The sequence below is a fragment of the Rhea pennata genome, chromosome 16 (genome assembly GCF_028389875.1).
Source record: "Rhea pennata isolate bPtePen1 chromosome 16, bPtePen1.pri, whole genome shotgun sequence".
Lineage (NCBI taxonomy): Eukaryota > Metazoa > Chordata > Aves > Rheiformes > Rheidae > Rhea > Rhea pennata.
The window spans coordinates 14,943,366-14,970,173 of record NC_084678.1 but is presented as its reverse complement, the minus strand read 5'-3'; the positions used below and the strand labels follow the sequence as shown (position 1 = coordinate 14,970,173).

The 26,808-nt window shown below is 53.5% G+C and overlaps 1 protein-coding gene and 1 long non-coding RNA gene across 2 annotated transcripts; both read left to right on the top strand.

The window, feature by feature from the left end:
* Positions 1–2,053: 2,053 nt before the first annotated feature.
* LOC134147815 (uncharacterized) lies at positions 2,054–13,619 on the top strand. Its single transcript, XR_009960077.1, has 3 exons — positions 2,054–2,154; positions 3,471–3,535; positions 12,948–13,619. It is a non-coding gene; the product is annotated as an uncharacterized LOC134147815 (long non-coding RNA).
* Positions 13,620–13,627: 8 nt separating this feature from the next.
* On the top strand, positions 13,628–26,654 carry LOC134147950 (sterile alpha motif domain-containing protein 1-like). Its single transcript, XM_062589548.1, has 4 exons — positions 13,628–13,640; positions 13,798–14,344; positions 16,142–16,345; positions 26,497–26,654. Exons 1-4 carry the CDS (start codon positions 13,628–13,630, stop codon positions 26,579–26,581), a joined length of 849 nt encoding a protein of 282 aa, XP_062445532.1. The 3' UTR covers positions 26,582–26,654.
* Positions 26,655–26,808: the final 154 nt, after the last annotated feature.

Here is a 26,808-nt window from a genome sequence, read left to right as displayed (position 1 = left end):
TGCTCAGGATATGCGCGGCCTTTACGTTATGTTTGGAAGGCAGAGGAGGACCAAGAGGGAGGAGAAGGAAGGATAGAGGGCAGAGGCAGCCGTTACGAGAATAGGATGTAATCTTTCATTCCACAAGCAAGCACGCAGCACAGGAATATTTCTTTCTGCCTTGGTTTCTAAACAAATGCTGCTGCCAGCGGTCCTGCACTGAGAGGGGAGAGGAAGAGAGTCCCCACCGCCCTGGCAGTGGGCGTCCCTGCAGCCCCGGCACTGCTCTCCTGAGTGTCTGATGACTGTTTTAGCCACAAAAGAACAAGGGCAGAGAATGCCAGGCATGTGCGGTCACACTGGACGTGATGGCACCTCTCGTGTAATGAAGAAATGAGAGAGGGGCTAAAGGCTCAGGCTCTGCACGATCAGGGCCAGGGCTTGGTGCAGACCCGTTGGCTGAAGAGGGAGGCCATGTGCACGGTGCTGAACCGAGCGGACGTGGAAACCAGCTCAGGCAGCCCCCAGGGCAGCTGCTCCAAGGGTCACCCCAGAGAGCGGTGATGGATTCACAGGCTTCCTCAGGATGCCACCACCTCCTTCCTCTTTGCCCTCACTGGCAACCCCAACAACATCAGCAGTAAGAGTAAATGCATGTGTGCAGCTATTTTTATCCATAGCTATCGCCCCGAGGTCCCTGCACCACATCTCCCAGCGCTCCCAGTGCCAAGGCAGAGGTCCCCAAGCTGGTCCAGACGTGGCAAAACTTATTCACCAGGGCTCCCTGCAGATCTCACCACCAAGGCACCACACCCCCAGGGAGGCATCACCCATGAGTGAGCACCTGGCACGGGGTGGGAGCCTGGCCGACAGGGCTGCAGTGTGCCTCTGCCCAGCTTGGCACCCCCTGGTTTTTATCAAGTAGATCCCGTAAGGAAACCCTTCCTCATTTGACATAGCAGGACAAAGGCCTTAGTGCCACACAGCCCACGGGTCTCCCAGCAGCAGGCGCTGAAGACCCCACACGACTTGGAGACGATGGGTGCCCTTGTCACAGCCCGCTCCCACGCGCCCCACTCTATGAACGAGGCTCATCGCTTCGTTTGGTCATCATCTCCCCAGAAACGTGGTTTGTCCCCCGGCGACGTGCAGCTTGCAAAGCAGGAGCAGCTCAGCAGCCGAAAGCTTGCCTGTTGCCCCAGGAGCAGCTCCAAGCCTGTCTGCAGGCAGTGAGCAAAGATCCAATCATGCTCACATTGTTTCAACACATTTACTTAATTAGTTTATCAAGAAATTTGTTTGGCCTTGTCTGATACTCAGGAAATACTGTCTGTCACTCACAGGCATCCTGCGGGACTCTGGGGAGCTGACAGACCCTGGCTCCTTCCTATCTCTACTTAACTCCATTTGCTGGGCCTATTTCCCATAATTTTTTTTTATTTTCCTGCATAGCACTCCCTCACCATTTTGGGATTAAAACAATAGATAACAACATTACACCTAAAAGAGGATTGTGATGGGTAAAGGAACAACATGAGTAAAGACTGGGAAGCATATCCGGAAAAATGTTAAATGAATGAAAGTGCAGGAACATGAAAAATTTTTTTAATCCTTCAGACTAAATGCCCTGTAAAGTGGAGCCATTTCATTGAAGTGACAATGAATGGATAATGACTAGTTGTGAATAAAATATTTATTCTGCACTTCCTTCTGGAACCCAGCAGTGAGCAGAAGCTCTGCCCTTCAGCCGAAGGTGCCGTTGTCCCTTGCCATGGTAGCAATTCAAGTGAATAAACTTGGCCAAAGCAACTCTGTGTTGCCCAAGCAAGAGGCGGTGACTTGCACGTGTTCACCCTTGGCTACGGCACTTCTGTTGCTGCTGGTGGTTCACTCACAGCCTAAAGGTTTCCTGCACAGCATTTTCCACGTTTCTTTCAGACCAGGCTGGATCTGGATGGTGCCTTTTTAAGAGCAGGTAGCACCTCCCCAGCGCAGGTTGGAGGATTGTGGGTGAAGGGGCCGGGCTATAAAAGAGAAGAAACGGTGCTGGGGTGGGTGTTTAGGGGAGTGAGTGGGCTGTGCTGGTGCCTGCTCAGGGCATAGGGCAGGCTCCCCAGAGGTCTGTACGGTCTCCTGTGTTACAGTCTTTGCTGCTGCTGCAGGAAAGCAAGCCAGGTAGGTTTGGTTGGCTCTGGTAGTCCTACTCTTGCTGCTATAGTATCTTTAATTACAGTTCAGGTGACTTCTTCATCTTTGCAGGAAATGAAGGAGAAAAGGTTGTATGATACCATTCTGATGCATTGATATGTGGGATCAGGACTGGTGTAACTATATGGAAGCAGTAATAACTGTGAGTCCACTTGAACGGTCCTGGCTGGCTCCTAGCTATCGTGCCAGGGAGAAGTCAAGTCTCCTCTTTGCTCCAGGGTTTTTTTGTTGTTTGTTTGCTTGCTTGTTTGTTTTGGTTGGGCTTCCCCCACCCACCACCTTGGTTGGGTTGGGCTCTGCTTAGGAAGCACTCACAGGTGACTCCTGCCTTACCTGGGACCTTTATCATGGCCTGCTCTGCTTGGCTCCACCTGCAGCTATTTATCTGCATACGGGACAGTCCAGGGTATTGCATGCATTCCTACTTGCTTAATTAGCCAATAAAGTTTTGCTGTTATAACAGCTGAGTATTTTCAAGGGATTATTTCTATGCTAAGTTTTCCCATGGCTCCTGATGACAGCCTGGATATCTCATTTTGTTTCCTGTTGCTTCACAATTGTCTTCCTCCAATTTAATTTCATAACTTCTTTGGTGGATAAAACTTAATTGCAGGGCTCTCGTAGGCTCTCCTTTCACAGTTGTGTTAATAGCAAGCTAGCAGACAGCCAGAAAACCAGCACTCGTGGGTACTAGCCTATTGCATCTGATCTCTAACAGCCAGTTAATTGTAAGCTGGCAAAATACCATGATGTCTTAATTGATGTTATGAGGGCTTAATGTCTCTTTTTCAACTTTAGTGCTATCTCAAACTCTATGAGCTAGAGTTAGTCTTGGTGTGCTTAAGCAGCAGCTAGCCCATTAGCTTGGCATTGCTACCATGAAAGAAACACTTCTCCTCTGGGTAAGGCTTGGGCAGAAGGGGCCTGAATGGGGCAACTCAAAAGCTCTGGATTCAGTGGGCTTGGTGTGGAGTATTTCCACTTAAAGGAAAGTTTGAAGGTGTGATTTAACTTACGCATTCTGTATAATTGTGCAACAGTATGACTTCTTCCTGATGGTCTCCTGACACTGTTAAATTGATTTCCCTCAGGTGGAGGGGAGAAAAATTACTCTAGTAGATGTACTGCCTAGAGGAGAAACACAGGGCATCTTTCTCTCTTCCTACAAAATATTATTTCTAAAGGAGCTATGTTGAAGGTGCTTGCCTGGGTGGGACCCATTGCTATAGTATTGGTGATGCTGTCAACTACCATGTAACCAGTAATGTTCATCCATCCAACAGGTTTCCATATCTCCTGCACAACCAATCCCAAGAAAAAGAGAGCTCTACATAGACCTACAGTTCTGGTATGCTCCAAAAATCCCCTTAGTACTTCTGATGAGCCCAGAATGGTTCCTTTATCTTTAACTCTGTAGCACTGAGCTCAGGAACGAGGCTGTCACCGCACCTAAACAAGTATGGTGATAGCCTATGTGTGTGCTCTCATGCCAACTCAAGTGCTAAATGTTTCACTTTCCTGGAAGTGGCTTAAAGTGTTTTAGGTACCTTGTAAACCCCATTTAAGGGAGTATATGTCATCTGTCAGAGCCCTCAGGTGAGAGGCCAAAGCTGAGTCCAGGTGGATCTGGCAGTGGGACTCTAGGATGTTGCCATCCTCAGACATCTGCCTCCTCACTTGTGGAGTGGATGAAAACACTTTAAACCACTGCCATTAAATTTTTGAGTGCACCAGGTGGAATACTGTGTAGCAACCCTGTGTTGGGCCAGCTCAGCCACCTTCAGCGTGTTTAACCACCCATGCCGTAGCTTGTGCCTCGTGGTTGCACTAGCCCTCTTCTGTTGCAAGCTAGAACCCTGGTCTTTCCTCTCCATCCTAACCAGCTGTGAGATACTGCATCTTTCCTTCTGGACCATGGCATCTTTCTCTTCCCTTAAGACTGATTTTTGTAACGTTTTTCCATGTTAGGATGAGGACAGACATGCTTGCAAGCCCTCACTATCGTCATGGAGGTAGTGAGGGATGGAATGAGGGCAGGCAGTGTCGAGTGATCTTTGCCAGGTACCCGGATGGCATTGCCAAAGCACGTGGGGCTTTCCTCCGAACGCTTCCACCGCAGGAGAAGCATGCCTTCTGCTGCCAAGAGTATGGGAATGTCATTTAGCTCGAGGAAAGGACACCGTTGCAATATGACAGCCACTTCACCAGTCAGTCCAGTAACGCTCTGTAAAAACAGCAGATCATGTGTTCCAGGCCAGAGGACTATCTTCGCTAACATGGAATATGTCAGATATCTGGCAATCTCAGTGAGCCTTTCTCAATAAAAACATGAGGAAATGGGAGTCATGAGTTAAACAGCGGTGTCCTCTAGTTCAAGGCATGTTGACTAAATATATGTCACGTTCCTATAGCTTTTCTAGCATGAATGTTGTAAAAGCTACATCCAAAGTCTTCTTTCCTTCCTTGTAGCAAAGCTCTTCCTAGATTCAAAGCTATTTGAGCCTACTTGCATCCTGTGTCTCTTAATTTTATTTTTTAGCAAATGGATAAAGGTGGGATGCTTATTTCTCCTATGCTGCTTAAAATATGCCACCCTTCCTTTGACCTATTGCATGTACTTTTTCTCTATCACAGTATTGTTCAAAAGCTGTGATATAAGATGGTATAAGATGAGGGAGTTTATCTGTTCTATCAATAGAAAGCTTGTGCATTGCCTTGTCCAAAATCACATAAGCCTATGGAAAAGAAAAGGCACTAAAGAAACTCTATTAGTCACAGATCTTTATAAGAATTAATGTTTTGAGAGCAAGGCAATGCCTCCCACTGGCTCTGAAAAGGATGGAGAGTAACGTGAAAGCATCACTAATTTTCCTATTGGACAAAGACCAAAATGTCAACTGCCCAAGCGCACAGCTGCATAGCTCTGAACACATTTTTTCCCCCTTATGCAGAGGAACTAGGCTCTTGCTAGAAAGAGTTCAGTGAATGTTGTTTGATCTAACTCTTATTGCAGGCGTTTCACTGAGTTCAGTGAAATTTAGATTGGTCATCTCAAGTGTTACACCCTTGCTCAAATCCAGGACACTGTTGTTCACTCTTCAAGCACTGCTTATGGTAAGCAAAGCAGGGATGACCAGAGAGCTTTGTTCATGTGCTCAGAGTCCTAAAGATCCCTGCACCCTGTATGCATGCTGCTGATCTCTAGCTGGATGGTCCAGAGGGATGTCCTCTAGATAGCTATACTAAGTGCTGTTCTGTAGTGGCAGGTAATGTCACTCTCATTCATCTCTTACAACCAAGGGCTAGGAGAACATGATTTTCATAGATGCAGTCTAAGCTATATTTGAAGGAGTGCCTTCCTTTACTGAAGGTCCTTTCCTGCACCTCTGTAACAACAGGGTGGCATCTGCAAGGCTGTGCTGGCCAGCAAATAGGGCATTAGGCACTCGCCAGCAGTGACACTCAGAGTATAAGCACTCATTGCTGAAGAGTAAATAGCCTTTCTCCTCACAAAGGACCCTAAACATCACACGAGACATGTGAGTTAAGAAGCTCTTTTGTCAAAGGGAGGATAGCTTTGGCAGCTTTTGGTAGAGACCAGGATGTGCCTAGTCATGGCTGCACATTCTCTATAGGCATGAACTAGGTGGTCCAGTTAAAATATGCCCTTTTCCAGTACCCCAACCCAACACAGATAATTCTGAAAGCTCCAGAATCCTGTGATTATTGGCAAGCTATGCAATGTTCACTTGTGCCCATCCACACGATGTGAGGAAGGGCTAGGGACTGCTTGTAGCCATGTCCAGCCTTACAGGATGAAGAGTGGACTTGGGAATCAGGCTGAGCTTTCTGAGCCCTATGACTCATTTTCTTTCATTTCATTTCTCATTCTTCTGATTTGCTTTTAGCCTGGTTGTAGCTTCCACTCAGTTGCTAGCTTAGGAGGACTTAGGAGGAGCTAGTTTCACAGTACTGCTGGGGCACCTCTCGTTCCACAGAAGTCTGACCTGTGCAGACCAAATGCACAAGAGCTTGGACCCAAGCGGAGGTATGACCATTCCCAGACTCCCTGGGAAGTGCATCCTTAGGCAAGGCCCTGAGTCTTCAGCTGAGCATAGCTAGAAAATGAGTGGGCAAAGTCTAAGCAATAAATTCCAACAGAGGAGAAATGAGTTTCCAGTATGGCTGTGAATATGTGCTTAACTGAATGATGGTGCAGACATGGCCTGGAAGCATGAAGTTCCTGTTTCTTCCTTCCTATATTCCCCCAGAATGACTTGGGGCGACCACCTGGATAGCATTAATTGCTGAAGTACTAGGAGGTGCGCAAGCATAGATCAGCCTCAGGCCCAGCTCTAAGTGAGTTGGTTAAGGAAGGCTAATTAAAACACTTCAGAGATTGTAATAACACAGACCAGAATTGAGAGGTGCGTCAGACTGCCTCCACCGTGATAACTGCTTGGTACTGACTTTATTCCACGTTTCCTGAGGCAGTCACATTGTCAAGCACTATGGTGATCTGCAAGTCTATATTCATAGATTAAAAACGTGAACTCCCAATGCTTTTGTAGATGTCAGTGCAATACTTTGGGTTGTATAAGACTTAAAATGCAGCTTCAGAAATGCGGCTTGGTTTACTGTCTCTGGTGCAACTGCTAAACCAGTTAGCTGCAGGCTTTTTGTAACTGGGAAAACAGCTACGAGAAGTCATTTGTATTTTGTCATTTTTTGTTGTGCTTTTTTTGTTTGCTTTTTTTTTTCCCTGCTGCATCGCTAGACTAGTGCCTTCGTACTTGCCGTCACCCGTTGGCGGATCTGTCGGCACGTTGTTCTTGAATCACCTGAGGGAAGATCACGGCATGATCCAAAGCCAGTCAGTTGGAGTCAGTGGAAAGGCTGAGAGGGTTGAAATGCTCCATGGTTTGGCAGGCGTGGAGGGCGCAGCTGTTCGTATTACCGCGAGGATTAACGCGGACTGTGCGCTCCTTTGCCTGAGTGCAGCTAGAGAAGCCTCCTCCTTGGACATCTGCGCCTGGCAGAGTGAACTGAAAAGCAAATCTCTGCTCAGGAGTTGCAATGACCCTTTCCAAGGAGGCAGAGGCTAATGTTAAGACAGTCCATCTCGGGGGGCGGGTGATAGCGCGGGCCCGTGGAGATGTTTAGCACCCAAATCCACGCAGCAGCGTGGATGCAGCTGCTCCCGACGCCGGGCTGAACGCGCGCGCCCCAAACCCGCTTGCGCGCTCTTCGCCTTCCTCCACCCGCGGCTCGGCGGCTGCGGGCGCCCGCGGCCGGGCTCCCATCGTTCCCGCTGCGAGACGAAGGGTTAAGTAAATGTTTTGGGAAGATAAGGTGCCCTGCTGACAAGCAGCAGGCTCCAGCGGTCTCCGCGGGCTCTCTCCCGGCGGTGATAAATGGGGAGGTTTTCAAAGAGGGCTCAGCAGACGCCGCGGAGAGGGCGGTTGCCGCTGCCGTGATTGGCAGCGCGGAAGGAATCGGAAGGTGTTTAATGATCCCACACTCGGCCGCAGCTTTTTTAAAGCCTCGATGTCTCGCCAGAGGAAAACCCTCTATCAGCCTCAGAGGCTCACGCTCCCGTTGTCTTTTTTTTTTTTTTTTTTTTCCCTACTAAAACATGGGAACATCCACTGGAAGGGTCCTGATAAGGACCCTCTGGGATTCTTCATCCTTTCACATTGATTTTGTCCCTTCTAATTTTCCCTTTGAAGTATCATGCATATATTAGGCAGGCAGCTGCTTTGTTTAGGTAACCTTAGTCAGGAGCTGTGTTTGGGGCAAATAGCTTATATTAAAGTAATAGTGATCCCCCCCTTCTGTGTAGCTGCATTACTCCAATTACTGACTCGCCATTCCTTTGCTAATGTAAATATATAATCAAATGACACCAAGCTTAAAACCCTCCGGAGGATTTGAAATGCTGACGTGACATCCTTGTGCATGCAGAAGGCCATTAAGGAGTTTTTATCCTCCTGCAAATAGAGTATGACAGCTGCTCGTCGGAGTGAACTCCAAAGCCTCTTTTTTTTTTTCCTCCCCCAGATAGGTGACATACTTTTGCATCCTCATTTTGGGCAAAAAAGAAAAAAAAAAAAAAAAGAAAAAAAAATAGCTGTCCCGGGCGCTGGTAGAAGGTGCCATCCCTCCTCGTCCCGCTCAGGGGGCCGGGGGGCGAGCGCGGTCCGGCGGGCTCCGAGCTGCCCGGGAGGCTGCTCCCGGGGAGATGAAAGCGGCTGCCTATAACCCGGCGAAGGGGTAGAGGAGTTGGGACATGAAAAGTATCTGAAGAATGTAAACACCAAAGTGGAAGGGGAATTATTTAGCAGGTTATGTGGCTTAAAACTAGGTGCAATGGGATGGAACAGCGCAGAGAGCTGGCCCTTGCTTGCAGGAAAGCCGGAAAAAAAAGCTTAGAAGGGAAGAAACTTGCAGCGGAGCGGTTCTAGCGAACGTAGCGTGGGGAAGACGCCTCCTGCACGGGACGGATATAAAGCTGCCCCGATGCTGCTCCCTGCTTGGAAAAGGAGGGAATTCGCTGGGCTGGGGCCGGGTGTCGGTGCCAGCAGCGCGCGGGGCGCCCGGAGCAGCCCGCTCCTCGAGCGGCTCCGGCCCGGGCCGCCGGCCAAGGGGTCACGCCGGGAGCAGATAGGATTTAGCGGTCATAGGAGGGGAATGCAAAACGCCCAAAGGAATTTTGATTGAGATTTTATAACTCGCGGAAAATCTTTTGCAGATAAATTGGGAGGTGGTTTAATAAACAGTTTGAGAGATGCGTATTGAAACAAATCCCAGTTAAGTCTCGGCAGAGAGAAGGGCAACGGAAGACCGCTGCAGTTAAGGGATGTCAGGGGTATTACAGGCACTAAACAGAAGGCTTTCCAAAAATATAAACAATCTGGGGAGGACGTGGATTGGGAAACCTATAAAAATAAGCAGAGCCACATTAAAAGGCCAAACAGAGGAGCAAAATCAAATATTGAGCATCAGGCTGTAGGGAAGGTTTTGGCTAACAGTGTTTGCCGGGGCTATTTTCCGTAGGCGAGGGTGAACTCCCAGGAGCGCGGCGGCAAGCATGCGCCTCTCCAGATCCGGCGCTAGATAAGGGGGGGAAATACCCCTTTAATGAGTATCCTAAATCCGTTAGACGCGAACCAGACATCTTCCGCCAAAGGTTTCCTAATTTCTGGAGTCATAAAAGGGACCCGCACCTAAAAGGCCGTGCGGCGAAGTGCCGAAGGTCTGCAGGGTGCGGGGGGATCCAAGAACAGCTGAGACCTGGCAGGCATCGCACGTTGGAGCTGTGCGTGGTGCAGATCTGGGCCAGCAAAGCCGTGCTGTAAGGGCCGGGGTACCGCAGCGGCGATGGCCGTGCAGCGACTGGGGACCAGAATCTGAACGGTTTCTACTGCGGCAACGCGAACGTGGGGCGAGGATGTCGCTAGGGAAAGGAGAGGGGGAAGAGGCTGGGGTCTTCCATCCGTGAGGTTGTTGGGGAAGGAGTGCCGGTAGGAGAGCGCAAGGCGGGCAAGATCCGAGCGCGTTCAGCCCGCGCCCGGCTCAAACGTGGCCGAGCAGCGTCTACCCGCTCCCGAGCGCGGTGCCCAGGACCTTTCGCACCGGAATTGTGTTGCGTCCTGGAAGGAGGCAACAGCCGCCGGCAAAGACGTGCAGCTCTGGTCTGCTGGTCCACGGCGCCTCCACGGCCAAATGTCTCGTGGCCGCTAGCAAAAGCACCGGGAGATGCTCTGCCCGCGGGAGCAGAGCACGAGGTCCCTGCCGCCGGGAGGCTGAGGCACGGGCCCCGGGAGGCTCCCCGCGGGCGCAGGAGCGGGATGCGGCCGCCCCGGGCTCCCAGGGGCCCTCCTGCCGACGCCGTGCCGGCGGCGGACGCCTAGGTGCTCACAGAGGGACTATTTTTAATCCCCGCTCCCCTGGCTTTTTTGCAACGCCCCGTTCACACTTGCTCTGCGAAAAAGGATGTCGGCACAGATTAACAGCTGGTTCCTGCCTGCCGGGGCCGCGCTGACACCGCGGCCCTCCTTTCCAAGGTGACAGGAACATGCAGCTGCCTAATGCGTACAGAAGTGTCTATTCTTTCCCAGTGACATTTATTGTGAAATATCTGAGTGGGACGGAGAGACATGCAAGGCTTTCTGCGCCTTATCAGGCGACCCTGGTCAGTGTCCCGCTGTCAAGGACTAAAGTAATTTATGTCAGAGCTGCAAGTGTTTACTTATCTGCCCCAGCGCCTGGCTCGGCCCAGAGCAGCCAGACTGGCTCCTCCGCGGCTCACCAGCTTTTTCCTGCCACTGGGAAAAACTGGGTGCCGGTCCCGTCACCCGGAGCCGCGTCAGTGCTGTGCGGGAAGCAGCACGGGAGAGGGACGCGCCCGCGGGCGAGCGCCCCGAGCCGCCGCCGGGGCTGGCAGAGCACGGGCTGGTGCAAAAAACGAAAAATAAGAAGATGCAAAAAATCCGGCCTGGAGACGCCCCAGCTTCCCCTTAGATTAGCTCCCAAAGCTTCCCAGTCCCGCGGAGGCTCCGGCGGCGGCGCGGCCCTGGGAGCCGAGTGGGGCCGGGGCACCGGCTCGCTCCCACCGGGATCTCTTTCCCAGCGCGTGCACGTGCCAAGATAAATGCGGAGCCGCGGCGGTTTCCTCTCCCAAACACCGCGGCGGCTCCTGCTCTCCGGCAGGGAAACCTTCCCCCGGCTGGGACTTGACGAGCACGAGATTAAAGCAGACCCGCTATCTCTTGCTAAATGAGCTGTTATCCCAAACGAGCCTCTTTTTTTTTCTTTTTTTCTAGGGTACTCCTCCAGAAAAAAAAAAAAAAAAAAATCCCCCGACGACGTTGCATCGCTGCGGACAAATGTTTTTTGCGAGCTGCCTGCTCTCCGCCCGGCCGGGCACCACCAAAGGGCTGTTCCCGCGCAGCGGGGCCGGGCTCGGGCGCAGCGGCAGCGCGGGCCTGGGATGCTCGGCCGCGCCGCCGCTCTGCGGGACCCGAGCGAGGCTGCGAACGGCCTTCGCAAGGTGCCTCGTGCTGCACCCAGGAGAAGAAGGAAGGGGGAAAAAAAAAAAGTAAAAAAGTGCATTAGCAGAGCAGGAGCCTGGAGTTTGCTCAACCTTTTTTTTTTTTTTTTTTTCTTTTTTTTTTCTTCCACATACCAGGAGATTTCCTAAGTGCGGTCTGAAGGGTAACGCCTCATATTTCTCGGCCGATGGCCTGCTTGGTGAAACCCTGAGCATGGCGGGCAATAACGCGCAGCCGCGGGGCTTGTTGCGCTGCGCTCCAGCAGAGGCTCGTATGCAAAAGTACAAAAGCCCTGCTTAAAAAAAAATAAGATATTTATTAAGCCTTTGATGTTCCATAAGAACAGTTGTGGCTGCTGCTTAGTCTCCGACGTCCGATTGACAATTGTTTATTAGTTTTAAAATAGCTGAAATTCATGTCAAACATTCCGCATGCTAGAAAAATGTTTATGAAGTGTTATCATAGTTTATTTAACTGTGAATGTTTAGGAAACCAGCATAAAATATAATGGACCACACAAGGCTCGGAGCAGCCTAGTGCCGGTGAGTGCGCTTTACGGACCGCGGGTGAGAGCGGTGTTGCCTTCAGCCTCGCTGAGACTCCAGCTGCGTAAAATGCGATCCAGGTACACTGCCACGTGATCGTGAGAGCGAGTGCAGAGGGCTGTTTTTCTTCCTAAATTTTAAGGATATTCCTGCTAAAAGATTAGCATAAGCAACGCTCAGAATTACTGCTTTTGTACGACTGGGGTGAGCGCAGGTTTTAAGTGCAGGGAGGGAAGGATCTGCTCCTGGGTCCAAGAGCAGTTTAGCCGGCCTGCTCCGCGTGTGCCCGAGAGAGATTTCACATGTTAGGCATCAATATTCGTGCACCACGAGCAGTTACAATATGCAAATATAATATACTCTGCATTAAAGCTTATGGTATCCAAACCACTGCGAATTAGCCTTTGTATTTGGGGGAAAACATCTTCCCGCTGGCGGCAGGTCTGGACGAAGCTTTGGCCCGTGTCCGTGCGGCGCTGCGGCTCCCGGCATGGCGGGGCGCGCTCGCGGCCGGTCGGCACGCCGGGCTCTGCGCGCTGCTCTCCGCGTTCGGCTGCGGCGAGCAGGGCAGCGCCCTGCGCTTCTGGAAACGCACGGTGCGAAAGCGCAGCCTGCCCAAGGCGTCCCCAGCCCTTCGGGACCTTTCTGTCCTGCTGCGACGTCGTCTTGCTGCCTGAGAGAGCCCAGAGAGGTGCGGGAAGGTAGCTAGAAGACAAGTAAGTGAATCAGCAAATTATAGTTGCAAATGGGAAAAGCCGGCGAAGGAGCCGGCCCAGGGCCCCGGCTGCGCTCAGGCCCGCAGTGCGCCGGTACCAGGGAACTACGCAGTAAAGCAGCCGCTGCCGCGGCGGCTCCGCGGGGCGAGCGGGGCGGCCCCGGCCCCGGCCCGGCTCGGGCAGCAGCAGCACCCCCCGGGCGGTCCGTGCCGCCGGCAGCCGTGGCGGCTGCAGCGCGTCCCGGCGGCTCCCGGCGTTTCTGGGCTGGCCCGGGAAGGCGCAGAGCTTTCCCAGCCCGGCCCAAGCCCTGGGAGCCGGAGCTCTGAGCAGCAGGGCAGGGCACGGGAGAGGCAGGTTACTCCTCGCAGCGATGGGCAGAGCGGCCCGTAGGAAGGGGTGTTGCAGTCGCTGGGTTAAAATGCTTTTTTTTTTTCCTCTTCCTGCAGGTAGCTAAGAGTCGTTCTCCCGGCGGCAGCTTCCTGCTGGATTTGACTCGCGGGCGAGGTGCTAAGATCCTTACGGCAGAGCGTCGGCGCTCCGAGCGCAAGGCCGGCGGGACGAGGCTGCCCCGGCCGGCGCCGGGCTGCTCTCCCGCGTCGGCGCTCTTGGCTTCGCCTTTCGGCACCCCCGGAGGTCTGCTTTAAGCAGCTTTGCTTCCCTGCTGCCCTATGATAAAACACGACGTTGTGCCCGAATCTCTGACATCCGGGGCCTGATTCCGTTTCCATGGGGGGTGGAATCCTGTTGTTTTCCGCAGATGCGAGTGGCAGAGGGAGGAGGTCGCATCCCGGCTCCGCCTGGCCCCCGCGGCCGCCGCTGCCCAGCCGAGGGCCACGGGCGCTTTACTCTTGCGCTCCTTCTGCTCGTGTCACCTTTATCTGGACGGTTTTTCCCTCCAATCATAAAATTTCCACTTTTAATATTTTAAACTCTTATTTCTCATAAAACCCCCAAGTATGAAAATTTCTTCTAAAGAAATATACCATTAATGTATCTTTATGATGTGCAGCTGATGCTCACAGCATGGGCTATGACTTTTTTATGTTCCCTACTTGTCCTTGAGACATTTTATTTTGACACCGTATCCTTATATGTTAAATTAAAACATATTTTTATTATCTGTGATATGCCAGCAGACAGCAGGGCCTTTAAGCTGTTGTACAGCTCCCCGTGTCCATCCCAGGGGCACCTTCCTCCCCTCTTCCCCCTTCCCTCCACCCCTCCAAAAAAACACGGATCGAGTTATCCCGACCGACGGCAATTTACAGTCCCCATTAACGGTCATATAAATTCCAGCGGATCAAGGAGGCTCCTCGCGTAGGAGGTTCAGGCTAATAGCTCCGGGAGAGCCGCCACCCCCAGCTCCCGCGCCGCCGCCGCGCCGCCTCTTCGTACCCGCGGCGCAAGCAAGCGGCGAAACGAGTCTGCGGGTTCTCAGCGCCGGCCCGGCGGGCCGGGAGCGCTCCCGTAGCCGGCCCCCGCCTGCCGGCGATGTGCCGGGAGCTCTCCCGCCGCTCCGGCGGCTCGGGCGCGGGGAAAACACCCTTCCCTCCCCCCCCCCGGGCGGCTTGTTCCCACGGCCACCGGCGGCCCCGGAAAAGCGAGAGCGGCCAACGCTTGCCTTCGCCCCGGGAAAGCGCCAACTGCCGGAACCGCTCCAGGGAGAACTGCCCGAGGCTGGGGGGAAGCGCAGGTTGTTTTCCAAAGGTGCTCTTTCTTTTCCCAGGAATGTTGACCAAAGCATCTTCAAGGGGTGCAGCGCTCCCACTCGCTATGACTTAAAACCCGCTAGCGTGTGTCATTGCACCAGGGTTTATTTACTGGGACCAGGATTGCTTTATCCGTAAGTAATTCCAGCTCAAATTAAAATTCAAGGGATTGGGGTTTCCTGCGCAAGAACACTGCCGCTCTAGCAGCTGCCTCGCGTTGGATCACTTTCGCCGCGCGCGTGCAAACAGCGTCGCGGCCAGCCCGCGGAGCGGCTGCTCGCGGGACGCACGGACGCGCCCCGGCGGGCGGCCGGGGGCCGGCGGCTTCCGCCGAGCGCCGCCGTGCCCTGCAGCCCCAAGGTCCTCAGCACGTTAAAGCAAGGTGCTCAAAGACGGGCAGCCCGTCGTCCTTCTTTAGAAGCGTTTAACTTGCTCTCCGCGGTTGTTCCCGCTTGCTCGCGGCAGCCCCCAAACTGCTGCCCGTCCGGGAGCCGGATGAGCCCACGGCTTCGCCCTGGCTCCCCGTCTGGGTCCGCCTCGCCGCCGGCCGGCGGGGAGGAGAGGAGGCGCCGTGGCCGCGGCGGAGACACCGGAGGTATCGCGGGGCTTCCTGCTGGATCCCCACCGCCCTTCCTAAGCGATTCCCTGTGGCTCAACGCCTCTCTCCGCCTCCCTCTTGTTTGCCCTGCTGCAAGCCAAGAAAACCCTGCCCCCCCCCCCCCCAGGAAATGAAGGCGAATCCCCCCCCTCGTGCACATTTTTGATACATTCGTGGCAGCTCTCGCCTTTCATGTCCACGAGGTCCGTCAGCGGTGTTTGCCATGATTGATTCATCCCGCTCTGCTCTGCCGGAGGGGGGGAATTTGGTTACGGCACAGTTAAACCTGCCAAGGTTATCAGATGACCCTTGGAAAAATTGTAAAGCACTTTCCATCTTTCTTTTCTTTTCTTTCTTTTTTTTTTTTTTTTTTTTTTTTTTCAAGATAGATACCAGAGAGGCTTTGATTTGAGACTGCCAGGGGGGCGCTGAAACTCGGCTCCCACCCCTGCACCCTGCCTTTAGCAGCAGCTCGTGCCGGGTCTCAGCTCCGGCGCGCGAGGGCGGCGGGACGCAGCCGGCGCTCGGCGGAGGCGTCGCTGCGGCCCCTTTATGCACGGCTTAGAAAAAGCCAAAAAAAAATAAAAAAGAAAGAAAAAAGAAGGGGGCCGCCGCTGTTTACACTGCCCCGCCAGCGGCTCCCCCATAAATCCGCGCTCCTGGCGCGGGTCGCCGGCGCCCCGGCCGGAGCCGGCGCTCGCTGCTCCGCCAGCACCTCATTTGTACGAGGAGGTCGCGAGCGCCGGAGGCTTTCCGTTCGGGAATAAAAAGAAAAAAAGAAAAAGCCAAGTCCGCGTGCGCGCGAAGCGCCCGGCGCGGCGCCGGCAGAGCCGCGGCTGGAGCAGCGCGAGCCCCGGCGCCGCCGGCCCGGCGCCCGGCCCTGCCCGGCGCGTCCTCCTGCAGCGGGCACCTTCTCCCCGTGCGTCCCGCCCCGTCGCTCCCCAAGCGTTTGCTTTGGCCGTCCGCGGAGCAAAAATAACCTTTTTTTTTTAACTTTTTTTTTTTTTTTTTTTTTTTTTTTTTGGAAAGAGATGGGTTTGCTGCAGTTTCTCTCGTATGTTACCAGCTACGGTGAAGTGACTTCCATGCACCTGACGTCCAGGGTCTGGGGGTGGCTTCCAGCGTTTTAAGCACCACGACGCTTTCCTACATTATTTTGACCACCCGGATTCGCACTTCCCAGCAAAAATCCAGTCCCTCGGCAGCGAAACCCATGCGCCGGACGCCTGCGGACTGCCCTTCGCCGCGGGTGGCGAACGCCACCGAAAATCCTCTCTGGAGGGGGGAAAACCGGCTGCTTCCTCTTCTTCTCAAGTTTTTTTTTTTTTTCCAGGTTGGAGTCTAGCAAAATTGTAAGTGTAGAGGGGGCAGCTGGTGGAAAGGAAAACCCTGCTGTGGCGGGGGGCTTGCGAGCTGGGGGCAGCGAGCTGCGACACCCCCGCGCTAGGGACCGCCGTGGGAATCTGCTGGAGGAGGCGTCTCGCCGACAGCCCAGGAAGAATAAAGGAGGAGACCCAGGGATGCAGAACGAATTCAGGTTTTAACTTTATTTTTTTTGATTTTGCAGTAAACTGAAGTTCAGTAAATTGATTTTCATAGTAATAAAAGCTGAACACTCATAACCCCCAAAGCGATAAACATTTTACTGCTATTTAGAATTTATATTTTATTTCTAGTCTTTTTCTCGGATATGCCCGGAGGGGAAGCGTTTTATGTGCAGCTCTAGAAATGAACTGAGTGCAAATATTTTTATTTTCTGCTAAGCATCAAAATTTTGATGCATTCTCTTGAGACCCAATGCACTTCTTAAAAGTACAGTGCAGCTGGCAGAGCAAATGGGCTGGGTGGGTTTTTTTCTTTCTTTTTTTTTTCCTGGAGTAAAAGCAATATCCATAAAAAAAAGCTGGACACTGGGCAAATCAGACCGGCTGCAGTAAGTCCCAGGCGGTGACCTTCAGCAGCACTTTTCCTGATGTTCAGATAGAACCAATCAGGGTTTTTTTCGGTGCTAATGAGCCCCTGTAATTCCTACCTCTTCCCCGTGACCAGAAGAAAAGGCGTTAAAGTGCCACAAGCCGAACCAGTCGCATCGCTCTCATTTTTGGATCCCCGTTTCCCAGTCCAGACCCGCCGGCGTAACGTAGGCAGGTCTTGCTGGTGCCGGGCAGATCCGAACCCAAGAAGAAGCCCAAGCACTTTCTTAATTGTAGCGATTAATTAGTTGGCGTGTGAACAGGGCTGGAGCCGGCTCCCCGGTATTTACCGCCCGTTCGGAAGCGGGAAATCCCGCAGGAGCGGCGCGTCGGTGGGACGCAGCGAGGGCCGCCTTCCTCCGACGTCTCGGGCGGGCGGGAAGCCCGGCGGCTCCGAGGTCGCTCCGGCGAGGCCGGGGTTCGCCCGCCTTGGGGGCGCAGGTGCCAGGAGGGTCACAGCCGAGCGGGCCCGGCGGCCGCGCTGTGATCCCCGGGGGCTTGGGACGCACGTGCTTCGCTGGCGGGACGGAGCATCGCCGGATGGCGTACAACGCTCGCGCGGAGGCCTGGGAAGTCCCAGGATGCTGAATCTTAAAATAACAACGCGGTGATGGATGAGGAAAGCAGCGCAGGTGCTTTTTAGAGATTTCTGAAAGGTTTCAGCTATAACTCTTCTCTTCTTACAAGTCCTAGGTGGCCAGATTCATGGCAAAAAATACAGCTGCCTTTTTATGCAAAGGGATAAAAGAAGCAATACATATAAATGATATTAATGCTCTCTAAAGTGCCCTGGAAATATTCCTTCTGCAAAATAGATATGACAAGCACAGATGACATCTCATAAGGTGACCCAAACGATTCAGCACTCGCTGGCACATGAGTAATGTGCCCATCCCCGTCTCTCCATCGGTCATCTCTTCATGCTATGCAACGCCGTCCAGGAGGAGATGCGCAATGTTTTCTGTACATTTAGATGGGAAGGCTGGACGATCCGGGTGCCAGATCTCAGCGAGCTTTCTTAACCACTGCGCTGGCACGGACCGGCGGGTTGGGGTGGATTCACGGGGTCTGCGAGAGCAGCCCGGAGACGTGCCCTTCGGCTCGCAGCCGCAGCGCGCCGGGCCGGCGCTCCGCTCCCTGCCCATGAGGAGCCGCTGACGGGTGCCCAGTACAGGTCACCTACCAGCAAGTACCGGGAGCCTGGTAAATATTGGAGTATTCTTCGTCATGTTCATTAAAGCTCAGTTTAGGCTCTCTTTTCATTAGCATTTTGCATCAAGAGCCGCTTCTGCCTTACGTGAGCAGAACGAGGGCAGGGTGAGAGCGGAGGAACCTCCTTTTGCTTGGCACCCGCTCCAAAATCGCCTTCCCATCGAAGAAGCCGTGCAATGAGCCACGTTTAATGAGTCAAAATGTTAATTAACACGCACATAAATTTGGCAGCCCTGCCTGGCTGGATGGCTGCAGCCCGAGATGGCTGGCACACACGGCAACTGTGGATTCCTCCCCCTCATCATCATCACATTTTCTGGCTCTCTCCATCATTAGCTTTTATCTGATGATTTAATACCACTGTTAGCCAAAAAATTATCAGTGCTAGCGTCCGTGCACAGCACACTGCAAGCGAGCACAGTAAAACACGAAGCAATTCATGCTACAAAGATGTCACGCAACAGAAGAAGCATCTCCCTCATTGCCACTGACGACTGAAGAGACTTAGCAACCTGAAAGCCGCGTCAGCACCACTAGTGTCGAGCATTCGAGTCCTGCAGGAAGAAAAGCCTAACAGCGAGGTAAAACGGAAGAAAAAAGTAGCTTCTCTGCAATAAGACTGGATATCTTGGCCAGAAAGAAGAGGAACGTCAGCCCATGGGGCTGGCATTTTGGAGAATATTTTCTTCTCATTGCAGATGAGGAGCATTTTGGATGAGGTGCACTGAGACTGTCTTGCACAAGCCAAATTACACTCAAAGTGGGAAAAGGCTAAATATGGCTCCAGAGAGTCTTCAGCCAGCCCTGCTATCTTTTGCTTTTGGATTTGCCTTTGGAAACTGCCCATCTGCCCCTGCAAATAGCAGGCATCATATTTTCCCCATCAGCCTGGATTTCAGGGAGGCTGCATTCGTTTACCCGCTGATCTGGTGGTTTTCTTCCATCCCACTGCAGATGGCCTGACTTAATGGTCCAAGTGAAATGCAGTAAATTGTAAGAGAAAGGGTAGGACCCTTCAGTGCCAAATCCTCATAGATGCTTCATTTGAGCAAATATCTTCCCAGCTCCTTCTTCTTTTCTCTCTACTGGCTAAAAATACCTTCACTTGCTTTGACAATACCCGTACTTTACTACAGCACCACATAAATTGGACTTCCATTGGCTTCCTCGTGAGGAACCGGAGCTGGATCTCACTCAGGGATGGTTTCTTTTATTGTCTAACCTTGCGCCACCCTGGAAAATACAGTTTTAACAGTGTGATTCAGCAGGCTTAGCTGCTCACGTATGAATCCGGAGTAGCTCCACTGACTCCATCAGGAGGACTGAGATGAGCTTGGTCCCATCAGTGCCATGGTGGGAGAGCAGAGCTGCCCCCAGAGGGATCTCCGTGTGTGTCCCTGTGATCAAGCCGACCATGCACAAACATGAGCATGGTCCTCTCTTGCCTCCTCCGCTTGCTCCTCAAGCGCACAGGGAACCTTTGGCCGAGCCCCGCTGGAGGAGCAGGAGGGAAACGTGAAAGCCCCGCACCGGGAGGGGAGAGCAGCGTGCCCGCAGGGCTCCTGGCTTTCCAGCTGACACCGCCGCTTTCCCCGCACACCGACTCCACGGCTTTTCCGCGGAGCAATAGACAACGCACAGCAAAACCCGGCCCAGCAATGAGCTGGGGTGGGATCAGGAGCAGCTTTCCAGAGACGGCGGCACATTCAGCCCTTCCAGGGAGAAGTGGGGAGACGTTTGCAGGGCCCCACCTGCTTATCTCACCTCATGACGCTTCTTATTAGCCAGCCCTACAGTATCCCACCTACAGGACTTCTCTAGACATCTCTGTGCTCCATAACCCAGCCAAAAAGAGTCATTAATTCCTGATTAGTTAAACCTTTGTGGTGGTCCCTTGCATTCCTGGCGCTGCGTTGTTTGTAGCAGTCAGAGCGCACGTTGACATGGTCGCACGTGGTTGAACTCCCTGAGGAACGAGCGGAGCTGCAGGAACGCCGGGAGCAGGTCTGCACCTCAGGCAAGGCCACGAAGCCCCCAAGGATGGGGCCCGGGGACCTTGCAGCCCAGCTGCAGCTCAGAAGGGGGGGTCACAGTCACACCAGTTACACCAGACTTGGGGAATGGCTACGGGGCCCTAAGGGTGCAAATAGCCCTTTTTTCCCCAGAGCTGTGCCCGGAAGGAGGCCACCCACAGCCAAGGACGGAGCCGCATTCTGTGGGCAGAAACGTAGGGATATTTTAATGTCTTCTTCTCATGACTGTGCCAGCAAGCATGGTTGAAGGCTCTGGCAGAAATCAGAGCAGGATACTCACAACTAGGGGTCACAGAGGATTACAAAACAGAGCCCAGAAATGTATTTCCCAGGTGACTTTCCATTCCCGTTAGGATGCATTCAGCAAACTCCTCTCAGTTTAAATCTGGGGGACCCAGTATCAATCACCCTGCGGAGAAGTGTTTGACAAGGACACTGGAGCCTCTGGGTGGGCTCGGAATGGTTGCTTTGCTTTGGTAATTAGGAAAGATTACACAAATGATTAAGCCTTTATTTACCGTTCAGTGACTCCGGTTTACAGAGCCAGCGCGCTGATCCATCATGCCCACGCTCTCCAAACTCCCACCGCGCGGCAGGAGCCAGCGGAGGCTTCGGGCAAGCTCCAAACCGGGCTTCGAAAGGGACGTTTGGAGAAGGATCAGGGCTGGAGAGTTTCATCCCACTGGACTCCAGCACTGTCTTGGCTCAGGCTTTTCACGAGACAAACATTTTTGGTTGTGTTTCAGTAAATGGTGAGGAATACTCCAGCGTAGCCAGCTCTACCAGAAAAATACAAGCCTTTACGGATATCTGTTCCAGCTTCCAGACCGTCCTGTGACTTCAGGGATTCTCGCCTTCAAGGGGGTTGTTCGCATCTCACCTGGTGGGCAGCTGTCCTGGAAGTTAATATTTTTTATGGATAAAACGCTGTCTCTACTTTTGCCAGGGACTTAATTGAGAGCCTGGTTTCTCCTCTGTGGCGTGGCAAAGCCACCCCCGGAAAGCAGGAGGCTTCCTCCACACTCAGCCAGCACTCGGGCAGGTTGGGGTGGTGGGACCACAGCTGCTGAGTTTGCCCTCGGATCCTGACCAGAAAGGAGTATGTGAAGTGTCCCGGGCACTGACAGCTGGACGGACGCGCAGCCCGGACAGCTCGCGCTGCAGATAAAGGAGAGAAAGCATCTCCCGGGGAGGAAACCTGGGATTTCTCCTGCTGCGAGTCTTCATCCTTGTTGACTCTAGATTTCGATCACCCAGCCCACAAGCCCGGGTCTTCACATCCATCTTCCTGCAGCGGGGCTTGGCACGACCGCTTCGCCCTGCAGTACACAACCACTTCCCTGCGAAGCGTATCCTGCCCGCGGTCTCCTGCAGACCGCAGGGACGGCGCGACGCTCTCTTTGGGGGAAAACTCTGGTTCCCTGCGTCGCTTGGTGGTGCCTGGCAGGTGCCCGTGCCCCTTCCTCCGCTTCCCACTTCTACTTCCTACTTCTCAGCTCTACCGAGCTTTTCTGCTCTGCGTGGTGCAGAGATTTCAGATGCATTTTCTCTGGCTGAAAGGGAAATGTTTCTGGATCTAAAACAAGAATTCAAATTCTTTCTTCCTGGCATCTGAAGAAATCCAGAAGGTTTGTTTTGTAAGAAAGAACGTGCTAGAGATTGAAAGCGATATGCACAGGTTAAATACAGACAAGGGTACGTAGAGAGTTTTAAAGGAAAAAAAAAAAACCACTTGAAGAATAACATTAACGATGGAAGAGGAAGCGCAGGGAATGCCGCACTCGGGATTTTTGTCCCTCGGACAGGAGTTTGGATCAGTTTGGGTGGCCATCAGCTCCCAAAGGCTCTGCCGAGGGGACGTCCCCGCTGCGTGGGGGCTGCGAGCTCGGCCCCCAAACGTTCGGCCTCCGCTGCGATCCCCGCGTCGGCGAAAGGAAGCCCGGGCTGTGCAGCCGCGGGGCCAGCGGCCGCCCCTTCGCGGCGTCCCGGGCATCGCCGCTCCCTGGGGACGGACCCACTGGCCGCTCACCTGGCGCCCGTTTTGTCGTTACCCTGATTAAAGGTGAAATTTGACCCAAACGCCAGTTCTGGTGGAACGTCAGGAAAGGCACCGGCGCGCGAGGGAAGGGAGGGCTCGGCGGAGGAGCGCGGGGGGCCGGAGGGCAGCGCGAGTGCCGGCGTCGGCTCCCGAAACGGCTTCTTGGGGCTGGCGCTCGCGAGGCCCGGCGTTTCCGGAGGGGTCCCCTTAGCCTAGCAAGCAGAGCGCCTGCTTCCCAGATAAGCATCGCCGGGGGCTAAACGCACTGCAAGGAAATGAGTTGGCGAACTGCATCAGCGGCGACCTGCGCGCCCGCCGTCGGGTCCGGCTTCCCGGAGGGAGAAGCCAGAGCCAGAGCCAGAGCGGAGAGGGCTCGCAGGAAAGGCGGCAGGACTCCCGTCCCGCTGACGGCAGAGAAAAGGGGGATCGAGCGCTTCCAAGCAGCGGGATCAGCATCCCAAGTTTGGTAAGAATCAGGCCGGGATCTACACAGCCAGGGCAGCTCCGCGCCGGACCGAGCGCGACGGCTTCGCCCCTGCTCCTGTTGCAGCAGCTCCGACGCGCTCCCAGCGCGGCGAAGCGGAGGGCAGCAGCCAGCGCTGGGGAGACGAGGGCGAAACGGTCCCTGAGGAAGGCAAGGGCTCTCGTATATATGGACACAGATTAATAAGTGAACCATTCACCCGATACGGACTCCGGCAAAGTTTGCAGGTATTCGGCCACGCTACGTTTCGGCAATACCACTTCACTTTATCTATTGCCCAAGTAACACAAACATTTATGGAATTACATTTTAAGGCTTTTAAAGGTGTATTTAAAACGTGTTTTCTTTGAAGTGTTATCTTTGCAAGCTCTCACGCGCTGATAAAACCCGTGTTTAGCTGCCTCTCAAGGAGTGCTTGAGAACCGCCAGTTCCAGAGATATTTCGTCCTCCCTGGACAGGGCCGGGAAGAGCAGGCTGCCAGCGGCAGGCCGGGAGCCGTCGCCTCGCCGGCGGACGCGCCTCGCCCCGTGCAGCGTGCCTGTGCATCACCCTTTCTGCACGGAGTCGCTGCGTTCGCAGGAAAGCAGCAGTGTGCGGTTTGCGGCGGCGCTGGGCTGCAGGGGAATGTCGACCCGCACCAAAGCGCGAGGTCCGCTCTGCGCCAGGGCTCCAGCACGAAGCCTCAATCTCTACAGCTTGTAAGCAAAGCAAAAGCCTGTGGTTTTTGCACACGTTGCAACGTGCAAACTCCAATTTGCTCCCCGGGAGCCTTCAGGAGAAGGGAAACCGCACGGTGAAATAAATGACTTCACCGCGGGATGGTTCCACTTAGCATCCTCGTCCCTCCCCGCCCTGCCCCGAAATGAAGATGTCGTTCAGCAGCTCATCACTCACGAGCAGGCTCATAGCAGCAAGCCAACGCACATACCCCAGGCATTATCCTGCAGTCAGAAGACTTGACCCAAAGCTCCTTCGAATCAACGGAAAGGCTCCAGTGGCTTTCCACGGGTCTTGGAGCCGAACAAATGCTGGCAAACGCTGCTGGAGCTAATGGGAACGTTGCTGGCAACGTGGGCTGGCGGGTCAACTGAAGGGAGAAAATTAATTCCTCAACCGAGAAGATTCTTCTTCTCTTGACATTTCCAAGGAGTTTCTTAACGGAGTATTAATTAACATCCCTTCAAGTGAGGAAAGCCATCTCCCAAAGTGCCATCTGAAATACCAGCAGCTCCGGATCAGCAGCAGGGATACTGCAAATAGCTTGAGGGGTTGTGAGTCTCTCTCCCCACCTCATTTGCCCCTTTTCTGGTCCTCCCTAGCTCGGCGCAGGCTGTCTCACTCATGACCTCCACCCTCGCCTGGACGAGGAATCTCCGTGCTGGAGGCCGGCCACGCTGGCTCCAGCCCCGCTCCGGCGCCCTTTTGTAGAGCTTTTCATTCATTTTCTTCCCCGCAAACCCGCCTCCCCCCCAGGTCACTAGGCACGGCTTGTCTGAACGCGTGCCGCACCCGCTAAGCCTTTGGCAGCCTCAGGAATAAATTGCTTTAATAAAAATGAGAAACATTTGGGGAGGTCTGCGGGGGAGGGAAGCAAAAGCAAATGCAAAAATAGCGTAGAGGCGAGGGCCCACGCGATCACCTGGCAGCACGGGGCGCCCGCAAACCGGAGCGCAACCCGGAGCACGGCGAGCCGCCGGGCCGGGCGCGGAGGCGAGCGCTGAAGCCCTTCGCCTGCAGGTTTTGGTGCATATTCACTCCTGCAAAGAGCACGGCATGGATGCTTATCCTACCAGGCAACGTCGGAGAACTTGCTAAAATACTCCAAAAAAAATGAATGGGAGGAGAAAGCGGTGCATTTGGATCAAGCTTGCCCTGGAGGACGCGGGAACCCTGTCCGCAGCTCAGCAAGGGAGGCTGTCAAAATAAATCATATTCCCAAATGGAGCTTTCGCACTTAGCGAAACAAAAATCACAGCGGTCCCCTTTATTTGCGCTTGTGAGTAAGGCACATCAATCACTAGCTAACGCAGCGCAAGCTATTGCCTTGCAAAACTACGCACGCTGCTTTTGAAGTGTTGCATCACACGGACGCAGCAGATTAGCAATTAGGCCCTACGGCAAAATGGCATTTCCAAAGATTTTGGCCCTGGAAGGAGAAAATAACATTGCTAGCGCCGGCTTAGCAATTTGTATGTGTAAGTACAGTGCTTTTTTAGCTGAATTCTTTTTATTTACCTTCCGGGTTTTGAGGCCGTAGGAAACATCTTGTAGTTTCTCCTTTGCAACCTGAACTTGGCGGAGACCTACTTTTTTCTTCCCTGAGAGTTGCTCAGACACCACTGCAAAGTGGCTTTTAAAGAAAATCATTAGCTACGGGGAGACTGGCAAGAAAACAATGATGAATTAGCAACGCTGGGTGTTTTACCGCTGGTTTAACATTCATTTTTTCCGCTTCGTTCAGACTCAGGTAAACAGTCCTTTCTTGCCTTTCATTGCTATAAAATGCCTCAAACACTTCCTGAAATATCAGAAGCAGGGTGACAGGAAAAAAAAAAAAGACCCTCAGGATGACACAGGCTTCCCGAAGCCGGCCTGCGGCACAGGCACGCTTGCCGGACGGAGAGCCGAGCCCCGGCACGGGCAGGCGGGCTGGCGCGGGCTAACGCGGCCTCGGAGGCGCGGGACGGCGTATTTTCCGTTGCAGGTGATGCGGTGAGTTTGCGTGACACGCCGAGGGCAGAAATGATCCGAAAGAGTGACGGGCTGATGCGCAGTTTTGTCGAAAACTGAAGCGGCTTGTGGGAACACCGTGGTCTCGATGAACTGGAGAAGCGCTGAAACGTATTGCTCCAACCCCCTCGCTGCGCGCCAGCTTTACAGTTTGGGGTAACTTGCTTGTTACCTGATATTATCAAGGAAGAAAGAAAGAAAGAAAGAAGAAAAGAAAGAAAGAGAAAGAAAAGAAAGAGAGGAAGGAAGGAAGGAAGGAAAAATAGTCCCATTTGTTGCTATTTTTCCAATTCAAAATAAGTTTTCTTGCCTTTAAGCCTCAGGTATTCTTGACAAATTAATTACAGAGGGATTAAATGGCGTAGTTGTGTTTTATTAGTAAATCCTTTCAAGCCTACCAAAAATAAGGAGCTGTCAGTCACCCTTCCCTTGGTCTCAGAGCAGAAGCGCTTCCAGTGAACACTTTGCTAAGGAAGGAGTGGGGAAAGTGTTTCCTGCAAGAGTTGCTCCGATTGAGACTTGCATTTTTTTCTAATCTACAAAACTCTCTCTGCAACTGGAGCCATTTCCACAGGACTATAATTCACGAGAAGGGGTTTTTTTCCTTCTTCTTCTTCTTCTTCTTTTTTTTTTTTTACTCCTTGGTGTCTGCTTAAAACACCAAAAGCATCTTTGGCTCTGAAATCTACAGGGTTTTTTTCTTTTTTTGGATGGGGAGGAGGGAGGGAGGCGCAAGGGAAAGCAGCTATCATAGGAGGACGAGCAGAGGTGGAGGAGCAGGGGATAGGGAGGACGGCTGAGCGCGGAGTTTCCCAAACGCCAGGTCGCGACCGCGCCAGCAAGAGCCAAACCGTGCCGGAGGCCAGCGCAGCCGCAGCCAGCGGCAAGGGGGTTTCTCCCCTCCAAAGAGAAAAAAAAAGGGATTTGGGGCAGGACCGAGGCCACGGCGCAGGCCGGGCGCTGGTGGAGAGACGTGTCCGGCTGCCCTCCCGCCCCCCGCGGCTTCGATCGCGGCAGGTTTTGAGGTTATTTCTGGATCGGCCGGGGAGCATCTTGCGGGCTCACAGCCCTGCGCTGTGGTGCTGCAGCTCCGTGGGCGCAGCCGGGCTCGTGGCGCAGGAAACCACAGCCCACAGGTGCAACAGGAAAAAAAAACACAAAAAAATGTGCTGTTCTAGCATCTTTTAATTTTTTCCCTTCCGTCTTTCTCGTTGAAGGCTGGAGCTGCGTTTCCTGCTGGCGCTCGCCCCGAGGATGTGCGAACCCCCCTCGGGCACCTTCTCCTTCTGCAGGGCAGCCTAGAAATCTTGGCTTTGGTGCTAGAGCAAAGCTTTTGGCTGGATTTTTAAGGTATTAAATTTTCACGTGCTGGCTATTGGGAAAATCTGAGCTGTAGCGAGTGCAGCGGGTGAACTGAGGCGGGAGCAAAAAGACCTGACGGTGCGTCTTCCGAGTCGTGCCAAGGCCTGGCAGGGGCAGCTGCGTCTCCGCCGTGACTTGGTGCTCCAGGGGGGACCACCGCCTCGCTC